This window comes from Mytilus californianus, unplaced genomic scaffold (genome assembly GCF_021869535.1).
Source record: "Mytilus californianus isolate M0D057914Y unplaced genomic scaffold, xbMytCali1.0.p SCAF_4, whole genome shotgun sequence".
NCBI lineage: Eukaryota > Metazoa > Mollusca > Bivalvia > Mytilida > Mytilidae > Mytilus > Mytilus californianus.
The window spans coordinates 20,645,725-20,658,556 of NW_026262690.1; the positions used below are offsets into that span (position 1 = coordinate 20,645,725).

Here is a 12,832-nt window from a genome sequence, read left to right on the forward strand (position 1 = left end):
GTTTTCTCGTTTGAATTGTTTTACATTGTCATTTCGGGGCCTTTTATAGCTGACTGTGCGGTATGGGCTTTGCTCATTGTTGAAGGCCGCACGGTGACCTATAGTTGTTAATTTCTGTGTCATTTGGTCTCTTGTGGAGAGTTGTGTCATTGGCAATCATACCACATCTTCTTTTTTATAATCATACCGCATCTCCATATTTCGGTACCTTTGTTAATAAACCCATTACCACTCGGTTTCTGAAAATGAAAGGTCTCCTGTAACAATATGGCAACAAGGAAGTATATTCCATGTTCATATTCTCCCTTTGTCAACATCAACTGTAATAACAGTTTCTTCCAAATAAATGTATGTTCTTTAAAACTAATTAAGCAGAATTTCGTTTGGGTTTGGTCAGTTGATTCCGGATTATCAAATTGTAGAAATGTCAATTTTGTATTTGTAAATTTGAAAATTTTCATTTCAATATTGATCTTTATCGTTAAAGAAGATCTGATTTAGGTGCTATATATATTTATCGTCTCGTGTCTATCAGTGGAGGTTTGCAATGTCAGGTAGATTCGAGACATGCCCGCTATAAGGTTCTATAGCCTTTGGCACCACCTGACAATGTAAAATCTTCGTTTTGACATTCGGTGTGCTTGTTAAGAACCTAATTTGTTTTACACTTTCCCTCGATTTTAACTATGACTATTCCAAAATAGAGATGTGACAAAGAAAAGGTTTTGATTTTTATTTCGTCAATTTAATTACGAGTATAGCAAGATTTAGTATTTACAAAAGAAGAAATTTCTTATCGATGGACCCTCAAGTTAAAGTCAATTTAGTAGAATATTTAAAAACATTATTTGATAAATACATTTCTCACTATTTTTATTTTTTTAAATCTGAGAAAAGAACTGTCATGTCATATTAGAAAAATATTGTATAAAAGACAATCCTCTTATTAAAGTTACAGATAATCATGCAGACATATTGCATTAATTCTGAAGGTACACCCCCTTTTCCACAACTGTTTGGCAAAAAAAAGATTTTGTAAAGTATAAAATGGAGAATGAAAGAGGACACTGGCTTCAAGACTATTGACCATTATACTAAATAATTTGTTTGTTTGTCAATTTCAAAAGTCTGTTCCCCGCTTCCATTTCATTCAACCGTCAATGACTCATGTCCTATGCCCATGGAACAATGCTATAAAAATAAGGAGATGAGGTATGATTGCCAATTAGACAACTATCCACCCAAGTTCAAATAAAGTGGATGTAAGCAATTATAGGCAACCTTACGGCCTTCAACGATGAGAAAACCCCATAACGTATAGTGGGCTATAAAAGGCCCCGACATTAAAAATATAAAAACAATTCAGACGAGAAAACTAACGGCCTAATTTATAACAAAACAAATTACGAAAAACAAATATGGCAGACATGAACCAACGACAACCACTGAACTACAGGCTCCTGACTTGGGACAGACACATAAAGAATGTGACGGGGTTAAACATGCTTGTGAGCGCACAACCCTCCCCTATCCTGGGACAGTGGTGTAACAGTACAACATAAAAACAAACCATAAAAATCTGTTGAAAATGCTAAACTCATCAGATCAATACACAGCAGAAAAACATCAAACAAAACCACAGAACGGACGTGGCAGGGTATGTATCCATCCCTCATCCCTAACAACAAAAAAGACACTAAGTACAGATCTGAGAGTACTCCCAGTTACTGACAGTTAGTTCAAAGCCAATAACAACTAATTAAAAAAATCATGCATCTAAGACTAAAATATCAATCAGTACACATCCTACATCCATTTTTTAGTGTAAAGGCGTCATTAACAATCAGAGAAAAACATGACCTTGTGCAATGCTAGTTGATATGCAATTTTGAAAGCTTGAAAATGCATGAGTGGAATTCAAAATAAGCTCACGTCAAACCAGTTTGTAGTAAACGCCCAAATACCCTGCCATCTATACAGCTGTATGCATATTTTACTTTGTTGTCCATAATTATTATAGATATAAGTCCCATAAGCATGCGGAGGAATATAAAGAATTTTAGAAAATTATGCTGATGATATCGTTTTATGATCTAGATCTGCAGAAGGACTGTTACAAGATCAGCTGAACATGGTTGATAAAGTTACATGTAGCAACATTTGGTGCCGTCTCAATGTGAACACCGATAAAACAAAGATTTTGATTTTCAACAAAGCCATTCGATTCGCTAGCCAAGGGCTACGGTCCAATCCCCTCCTCTGGATCGTGGCCATTGGCTAGCGAAGATGCAACAAAGCAGGCCTGCATTTTAAACAGAAAGTCACATTTCAAAATATAAATCTGGAATGTGTTTCAAAATGTATAAGTACTTGTGTTCATATTTATGCTCATCTGGCTATTTCATGATTTTTGCAAGGATTATCTTTAGGGAATCTGAAGTCATGTTATGGCGTAGAAGAGAGGCGAAAGATATCAAAGGGACATTCAAACTCATAAGTAAAAAATAAACTGACAACGCCATGGCTAAAAATGAAACAGACAAACAAACAAACACAACATAGAAAACTAAAGGCCGAGCAACACGAACCCCACCAAAAACTGGAACATATCCGCTATCATCTGTGAAACGGATATTCCATAACGGTCAACCAACTCGTGATGGCGTCCGTAAAATTTACGAAGGTGCTGGTTTAATAGCTTCCCTGTGAGCAGCAACCCTCTATCAAGGAAATCATGATAGGAAATACAAGCCCTGGAATATCGTTTTAACTGGGAGATATATACTCCGTATGCAGGCGCTGCTGGAATGTTGCTACATAGAAATGGAAAGTTCACAATTGGGAAGCTGAAATCATCCCTTTTGTCGTAAAGTTTTGTTTTCAACCGGCCCTCATTGTCAATTGTAGATGTAAGTCAAGCTATGAGGCAGACTTAACTGTATCTGTTGTATCCTTTATTTCAAGTTCGATGGGATAGATGCGTTCAACATAGTCACCAAATTTTGAGTTATTTAGTGAGAGAATATCATCTATATAGCGGAAAGTAAAGTTAAAGGATACTGCTAACTTCTTTTCTTTCTTCCTAAGAAGTTCCTGTATGAAGTCAGCCTCGTATGAATAAAGGAACAAGTCGGCAAGAAGGGGAGCACAGTTGGTTCCCATGGGAATGCCGAATTTACGGACTACCTTTTAGTTTTTAAAACACGTTACCGAAAAAAAACATTACGCTTGCACAAACTTATCGCTTGGTTTCACAATGTCTTAGGTGCTATATGCAGTCAAGATTACTGCCAAATGATTGTACTTCTGATAGAGATTAAATTACTTTTATGAAAATAGATACATCGATAACCTGACTTGAAACAGTCAAAAACAAACAATTTTTTAGTTCCAGAAAACAAATACATTACGAGTAATTCAATAGTTAATAAGAATAAAGAATACATATATAATATTATTACGAAGCATATCAATTTCCATTAATTTCATATTCAGAAATATGAATTTCATTTTGAATGTTATTTGTTTTAATCTCAAATTATTGATGTTAGTTGTCGTGTCACGCTAATGTTTATGAACTTCGGGGGTCTTTAATTGGAATAAAATCTTCGTCTTAAAAAACAATTGTTATGTATGTACTTTTTGTATTATTGCTGTTTCATTGACGTATAACAAACAGCGTATCCTTTTATTTTTAAATTACAATTTTATTTTTACTCCGAAATTCGTTTTTCATAAAAATTGCACTTATTTCAGGGAGAGATAATTTAAAGTCAAGGTCACCGATTAGCAACCAATATAAACAAGATGGCTGATGCTGAACAGAAGGAAAACGCGGGTAGGAATTCACAATAAGAACAAAACTTATACGAGCCCATCATTATAAAATAAATTTTCTTTGGATATATACACTAGTTGATGATCGTTGAGGAAATGAATTTGCATTTTGGATTTATTTTATGCTAACATTTGTATGCCGCAAACACGAGAACCAAACTTTTTTATATTTATCATCTAACTTGTTGGTATTTTCAGATGCACAAATTTGCTGGACGTTGTATGCTACTTTATAATGTTTTACTAAAACTCAGATACAATTTTAGCTTTTTACGTTTGTTCTTAATTATGTTATTCTGTTAGTGTTACACCATTGTCCCAAGTTTAGGGGGGTAATTCAGAGCTCACAAACATGTTAACGTTTCATGTTTACCAGGGCCGATTCGATACAGACGATTTTAAAGTCGATCCGGCTTAATTTTTTTTTTAATATTTACAAGTGATAAAAATTATATTATATTTGACTTGAAGGTGGAAGATAAATAATTTTGCTTTTGACACATACATGTACAGTTAAGTGTCCGGTAAACCTGCCCACTCCCATTTACTTCCATAATTGTCACTTCCATGAATATTTTGTCTGCTATTTTATTCATAGGAACTGTCCTTATCTTCACTGCATGTCAAATTTTAAGGAAAAATCCTTTATTACGAAAATATATAGTGATATATATTAATGCAGTTCCTGGAGCTAACGATAATCATATTGTTGTTTACAAAACTCATTTCAAACTTGAAATTTTTTTTTTGGGGGGAGGATTATCTGGAATCCCTTCATAAGTGGCTAATGATAGATCACCTTTTCCTTTCATAAATATGTGATAAACTGGCCCTCCATACATATTTACTGCGCATAAACGGCTTTCCTGGACAAACACATTCCGATAAAAACACGGATGACCGACTTGTTTTGTTGATTTTGAAATTTATTTCAGATATTTTTTGGGAAATGAGATAAACTACTCAAAATTGATTTGTCAGTGAATCGATTTATATTAAATTTGATACAATTTGTATGTAATTAAGCAGAAATACATAAGATCAAAGCCTTATATGGGTGGATTTACTGGACTGCATCGTATTCAAAATAGAATTTCATTAGAGGAGACCATACATATAAAAAAGAAAATGTGGTATGATTGCCAATGAGACAACTCTCCACAAGAGACCAAATGTCACAAAAATTAACAACTATAGGTCACCGTACGGCCTTCAACAATGAGCAAAGCCCATACCGCACAGTCAGCTATAAAAGGTCCCGAAATGACAATGTAAAACAATACAAACGAGAAAACTAACAGCCTAATTTATGTACAAAAAATGAACGAAATAACAAATATGTAACACATAAACAAACGACAACCACTGAATTACAGGCTCCTGACTTGGATGTATATTCGAATATTTGTTTTAAATTAGAATTTGTCAAGAATACTGAATATGCATAATATAACCAAAACATATATTGCAGAAGTTAGTAAAATCATTAGTCCACATTAATCTCAAGCCATAACTTCTTAAAATATGTGGGATTTAATAAAGGAGCAATAGCTCATAATACATTTTATTTTTATCTGTAAAACTTATGTTTTAAATTTACAATTTGGGATTTTTCTGAAAAGATTTTTACTGCATGTTCTTTACACCAAGTTTCATCTATGATCTATGTTAGAACACTGATCGACATAAAAGAACGAGAGTTGACTGCCAAAATAAGTGTTCTAAAGATGCAACATGTTAAAATGTGACTGTGTCAGTTATTTATGAAGTTGTAAATGAAATACATAACTAGTTTATAAGTCAAACAACTAAATTTGAGAGAAAAAAAGATATACCTACTCAGGGCTTCCAAAAAATATTTGAGCCAGACGGACATTTTATGTCTTATCCCGATTTTAATCCCTTAAGACTTGCATGTAGTAACAAAAGGCAATTATGGTAATCAGTTGGCCATCATGTAACCAATGATTGACATTAAAATGGTATTTAACTTTACTTTGATATAAATTCGATGTTCTGACGTAAACTGTTAAATTGACATTACATTATTCAAAGTGTGCAACATCAGCGTACTAATATCTGCCTTAGACTCTTTATTTGTGCAAAATAACGTTGTCAAAAACTTTCGTTTTTAAAAAGCACATTTTCCTAATACTTGATGTTGACTTGACAATGGTAAAACACGGACCAGAGACGGACACGTAAAATCTGTGTACGTTTTCAAAGCACGATTGAGTTTAAGTAGCTCTTTCCACGTTATTTCTTCAAGAAAAAACTCGAAATAAACGTTAGATAATGGTATCAATGATAATTTTAGCATTTTTGAAGAATTAGGATGCATAATTAAATTTCCCACCTGCACAGGCGCACATGTGTACCAGTTCAAACAACGTGGTTCTGACGATTTTTCGTTTAAAACCTTTTAAAATTTTTCATCAAATCATATTTATAAAAATATTTCTGATAATTTCAATCGTTTTGAATAAATTAATTAGATGCAAACCGCTGAAATGTAAGAAAATAACTTTTTATAGACCGATTAATGTCCGGTACAAAATAGTTTGTAACCTGTCACCTGAACAGGTAAATTTCAGCTGTCCGACAACTAATTAACCTTGACTTATTTCCATTTTGTTAATGCATATGTATAAAAATGAAGGTCTTTGTCTGGTTAATATAATATAACGAACATGGCATTTATAAATAAATGTAACATCACGTCGCATACGCGAAAGGTGAATCGATCTAATGTCGCGTGCTTACCACTGTGCTAGCAAAAAATCCTGGGGAGAACACTGCTTATATTAAAATGACATTTTCTTTTACAAAGGGGGTATTGGTAAGTGATTTTTTAGTCATGTTGGTAAATGTATGTTTGCTTTGTTTTTGCATAAAATTTTTGATACATTATGTAAATACTTTTGAAGACTAATAAAATTATAAAGAGAAAGCTGCTATTTTAACATCATCAATGATAGACTGCATATACTACATGTACTTGTTCTGTTGTTTTTAAAACTTCCTATAGCATAGATGCAAACAGTTTTAAGAAATGACTTAAACAGACAAACCAAAATTTAATATTACATTGTAGCTCACAGAAAACCAATTTCACTTATAAAGTCAACATTTTGATAAATGATACATTGAAATAGTGAATTTTAAGCTTCTTGATTATGTAGTTTCACTAGAACTAAGATTACACCCCCTTTAAGTATACAATAAACAGCCTTAGATGGTTTACATCCTTATGGTTCTATGCTTAACCATTTTATGTATCTACCTTTCCAAACTTTGGTCTTGAGCTACCTAATAAGGATTATTCCAGAAACATGTGTTTACTTAAATAAGAATGTTTTGGTACATTTGGTCATTTTTTGGGAAAGTGCTAAGTTAAACCATTTACAGCATAAAACAGAGATTGATCCAGAATTAAACCGACTTGAGGTAAGGGATGTGAACCTTATAATTTCAACAAACTAAGCAAGTCAGATAATATTCTGATGATCATGTTATTTATGCCAAAAATTTTATTTTATCCAATTTTAGGGGTGACACATGCCCACTTTGCCTCCACCTGAATCTACTCTTGATTAAACCAGTTATTGAATGTGCATTTGATAAAGATAAACAAATTGTTATTGTTTTGAAAAATATTTGCTGTTAATGCTTGCGTTGTTAATGTTGCTGATTGATAAATGTGCAGTTTTACGTAAATGTCCTGTTTATTTGGATGCTAAAGCCAATTTGTGTGTCAATTTTTTTGTAATGCAATGTGTTGCTTAACAGTGTTTGGGAATGGTTCCTATATCATCTTACCTTTGTTTGAAAGCACAAGTGTCTGAACATTTAGTGGTTTATGTAACTTTCAATATATTTTCACATTACTAGCGTCATTTATAAATTGTGTGTGTTTGATGATGTGCTTTACTTAAAATATTTAAAACCTTTCCATAAGTTTTTGTACTGATTGCTTGCATCGTCTTATAGATGGATCTTAAAAAGGAAGAAAATTTGATATGCATGACTTCTACTCCATCATTTCAATCAAAGCAGATTAGGTAGTTTTTCTCCATCTTGTAGTAACCTTTTTTATGAGAAAAATAGCAATACACTAAGGCAGATCCATTTCTGTCACATACTTTTAATCTTCCTATACTTCAGATTGTTATTGAAACATATTCCTCTTCATAGCTATTCAATGGATTTTAGACATTCCATATGTCTAAGCCTAATCCCTCTGTGTACCTACATAGTACTTTGGTTAACCATTGATAATTGATAAGTCCATGCCCAATTTATAATATGATATTATAAAATCTTATTTTATTTAATATTGATTAAGTATACACATGTAATACATCAGATTGAAATTGATTAAGTATACACATGTAATACATCAGATTGAAATAGAATGTTTTTTTTTATCAGAACTAGCCAGTTGACTTCCATATTTTTTTCATAATAGCACTCTCTTGATATGATTGTTATAATATATAAATCTTATTTTGAAATAGAATATTACACTAAATATCAATTTATATTTTTCAGATTCTTTAATAGCTGATATACAGAAGAGAATAACAGATGCATTTGAAATTTTTGACAATGAAAGCAATCAAACAGTTGATGTCAGGTGATTTACCATATCTATATATATAGCAAACTGAATTTTATTTTTCAATCACAAAAACCTCTGAGAAAATGCTGAAAGCCTGAAAAACAACAAAAACATAAATTTCAAACACTATCAAATAATGAAGCTTTATTTGAAAAGAAGAGAAGTAAAACAAAGCAGAACTTTAGAGAAAAGATAAAAAAAGATATATGTAGTGTATGATGTCTGTAGGTTTTGTGTGTTTGATGTCACTTTTTATTGCCTCACCTACTCCATCTATCACACGATTAGGTCTGTTTCCCAGATACTATAAGCAGTAGGTCAACTATATTTTGTGTATTGAATGATTGTAAGGTGTACATGTCTGTTCAACAAGTATCATCTGACCTTGACCTCATTTTCATGGTTCATTGGTAAATGTTCAGTTTTTGTGGTTTGGTCCTTGTTTGGATACTATAAGCAATATGTCAACTATCTTTGGTGTATGAAATGATTGTTAGGTGTACATATCTGTCTGGCAGGGTTCATCTGACCTTTACCTCATTTTCATTGTTAGGGGCCTCGGTGGCCGAGTGGTCTAAGTAGTTACTACTGTAATCACTAGCCAGTCAACACTGAGGTTGTGAGTTCGAACCCCGCTCATGCGGGTGCACTCGACTCCAATCTTAATTGACTAGGATTGTCAGTTTTCCTATCGAAGGTCGGTGGTTTTCTCCGGGCACTCCGGCTTCCTCCACCAATAAAAACTGGCCACCACGAAATAGCCCAAAAGTGGTGCTTAAAAGTGGCGTTAAAACACCAAAAATCAAATCAAATCATTTTCATTGTTCATTGGTCAATGTTAAGCTTTTGTGAATAGGTCAGTTTCTCTGATACTATAAGCAGTAAGTCAACTATATTTGGTGCATGGAATGATTGTAAGGTATACATGTCTATCTGACAAGGTTCATTTGACCTTGACCTCATTTACATTGATCATGGATAATGGTAAGTTCATGTAATACTTATAAATATAAAAAATGATAAATTTTATTTTATTATTGTATCACATATTGATTGTACTTTATACAATAACATAATAAAAATATACATTAAAACAATCAATACCCAGTCATTGAGTTGGCTTATGAGACACATACATTTGTATTTACAAAACAATTCACATTTATATGTACAAAACATTTACATAAATACAAATTCAATTAATAAATTAAAATAATAAATTATATAGATAAAAATTTATTATTATTATTATTATTTAATTCATTTAAATATCACATGACTTTAAAAGTAGTAAAGTTAAAAGGTTACTAAAACTAGTAGAACCTTTATCTTAAAGACTTTCAACATAAAATCAATCATGGTCAGTAGAGAAGGCCAGCTATTTCAGCATGTGCATTCTGGTATACATTGGATTTACAAAATGTATATGGCTTTAGAAATTTATTGACAAATTTTATGGCATACTGATAGATCTAACACCTTTCTTTTTTTCAATAATTGAAGTTACATGTGGTCTTAAATTCCTACGTCATGATCAGCTAAAATGATTTTTAATGATACTTGTTGACCAACTACTTCATCATCAAGTCACTTTATATTATTTGAACCTATATATATATTATTTTATAGAGAAATAAGTACCATCATTAGATCTTTAGGTTGTGTTCCAAGTGAAGCAGAATTACAAGACATTTTGGCAGAGGTAAGAATAATGGGATTGGAATCTCAGCCACACCAGATCTTATATTCAACGGATGTTTTAATGGATATATTTGAGTATTTTCATACAAAGATAAAAATAATTGTAAAATGTGTAGCATGTTTTAAACAACAATGAACACCCATTTAGGATGTTAGCAATGAGAAAATTATTATTCAGGACAGCAGTTTCTATATTTATTGTACTTTCTAAAGTCACAAGGAATTGTAATGAAAGTTAACCAGTATAATGGATAATCTTCTAGAAAAGAAAGGACATGGGGTATGCATCCATGACACTTAAATCAGCATATGCACAGCATTAATTCATTTTTAGTAAATGAAAATACAGTACATATTCAAAGTTCAAATCTATAACATATCAAAGTGAAAGAAGACTATAGTAGATTTCTACATCAGGAGATTAAGGACTTTGAGCTTGGTTTCAGTAACTGCAAGCAATCTGTAAGTTTGGTCATGAATATGGTCAACAAATTACACAGTGCAGCAAAATTTTGAGTACACATTATTTCAAAATACTAAATTTATGAATACTTTTACAAATTTATGAACAAATATTAAGGGTACCCAAGGCATATTACTTTTGATGAATTTATAAAACATTTTTGTATTATGCATATTTTTTTATCCTTCTGATCATTGTACTATAATCAATTTGTAAATGTATATTTTTTTGTTATTGATAGATAGAAGAGGAGGAACCTACAGGATACATACGATTTGAAAAGTTTTTACCAATGATGACAAAAACATTAATGGAAAGAAAGTAAGACACTTATATTGCAGCTAAATTATTTGAGTAGTTGGTCAGTATGTTGGCTTGGTTGTTAGGTGAACAGTCTTCTTAACAATCTGGTCTTGTCCATCCTGTACTGACTACAATGATGGAGGTCAGTAATATGAGAAAATGTTATTTCCATTACCTAGATTTACTGGTATCTTGAATGTTAGTAGTCAGAACATTAAGGAGATGTAAAGTATATTTTTGATATCGGTTGTATAATATGGGTTTAAAGATGAAGTTTACATATCATTCCAGATATCATCCTTTTTACCAAATTTTGGTCCTTTGGATTAAGAGTTGTCCACATTTCATTTACTTTTACTGATAAGTAATGAGAGATACAAAACTTTTCAGATATAAACCACAACCTGAAGATATGATATTAAAAGCATTCCATGTGTTAGATCAGGAGGGAAAAGGCTTTCTGTTGGCAGAAGAGCTTACGAAATACATGATGGAAGAAGGTATGTAAGGTCAATAACAAGTACATACAAAATTATACAGTATTATAAGGGATAGCAAAGCTGAAACTTTCTGTTTTGTTTTGGAAACTGTAAACATTGCTATGTAAAAAAAATAAACAACAAAATAAATTGTATCGTCAAACTAATATTCAAAGTTATCCATACTATATTGCTGATTTTAAATCTGTCTTGCTAGTTTTCTGAAATGATTATTTGGTATTACCTTCAAAATTTGTTCAATTGATACAAAGCTTTATATACAAGAATCAACTGTCATACAATACACAAATGAACTGTTCATATACTTAAAAATGAAATTCTCTGTATTACTTTTTAAAAAGTGGATGAGGACTAAAAATCTGAAGTCTTTGAAGTTAAATCTGTAATCAGAATGCCATTGTTATTCAAGGATAACAGTATTATTTTATTGAAACACAGGTGAACCCTTCACGCAAGAAGAAATGGATGAGATGTTATCAGCCGCTGTTGATCCAGATAAAGGGACAGTACTCTATAAAGACTATGCTTCACAAATGACCATTGATGAACTGTGATATTTATTTTCTTAGTTACGTTTTTTTAATAAAATTGTATGTTTTATTTTCATTTTTTTCTATCCTTTGTCAGATATAGCTACTGATTTATTTAGATTGTAAATAGTCTTTCAGTGCAGTCTTTAGTTTGAAATAAACGAAAGACAGGGTGTGATAGGGGCCTTTTTTCACTTATTTTTTTCAATTAAATTTGAGCTTTCAATTGAAGATTTCAATCGATGATTATCTTAAATTTGATGCAATACAGATGTTTTTGTATGGAAGTCAATAAGTATGAAAGCAGATATGGGGTATACGTAAATGAGACCATAACCTCTAGATGACAAAAATATCCATAAGACCTCTAAATGGCAATATATACAGTCTGTACAAATACAAACTCTAAACCGTCATGAGTCCATATAAGTAGTGAATAAACAGAAACAATCAAAGTAACATGTGGATGCAGTAGAATGTGTCCCTGTGCTTGTGGTGTATGCCCTTATATTTTACAGTTATTGGTTTTTTGTTAGTTAGAGAGCTGTCCATCTTTATTGTTCTTATGTTGTGCTGTTACACCACTGTTCCAGGGTAGGGGGACGGTTGAAACATTTTGAAAGTCCTGAACAAGATGATTTCAATTATGAGGTTTTAAATTTCCACCGACTTAGCAGCAATATACATTTCTAAACTAATTCAGAATTCAAGAGCTAGCAGCTGCTACTCTGACTTTATAAACGTCACTAGTGTCTGAGCAAAAAGTTGATGAATCAGGGTTATGTCAAAGTATGTCTGTCTTTTTCTAAAAAAAGTTCATCAGAAGATACCAAGACCTTGTTGATAAATATTCTGTATCAACTTCACAAATAATATA

The 12,832-nt window shown here is 32.0% G+C and overlaps 1 protein-coding gene across 1 annotated transcript; it reads left to right on the plus strand.

Moving 5' to 3' along the window:
- Positions 1-3,775: 3,775 nt before the first annotated feature.
- Positions 3,776-12,025, plus strand: LOC127737670 (dynein regulatory complex protein 8-like). Its single transcript, XM_052248534.1, has 6 exons — positions 3,776-3,838; positions 8,389-8,473; positions 10,088-10,160; positions 10,864-10,943; positions 11,316-11,425; positions 11,864-12,025. Exons 1-6 carry the CDS (start codon positions 3,808-3,810, stop codon positions 11,977-11,979), a joined length of 495 nt encoding a protein of 164 aa, XP_052104494.1. The 5' UTR covers positions 3,776-3,807; the 3' UTR covers positions 11,980-12,025.
- The last annotated feature ends 807 nt before the right edge of the window (positions 12,026-12,832 follow it).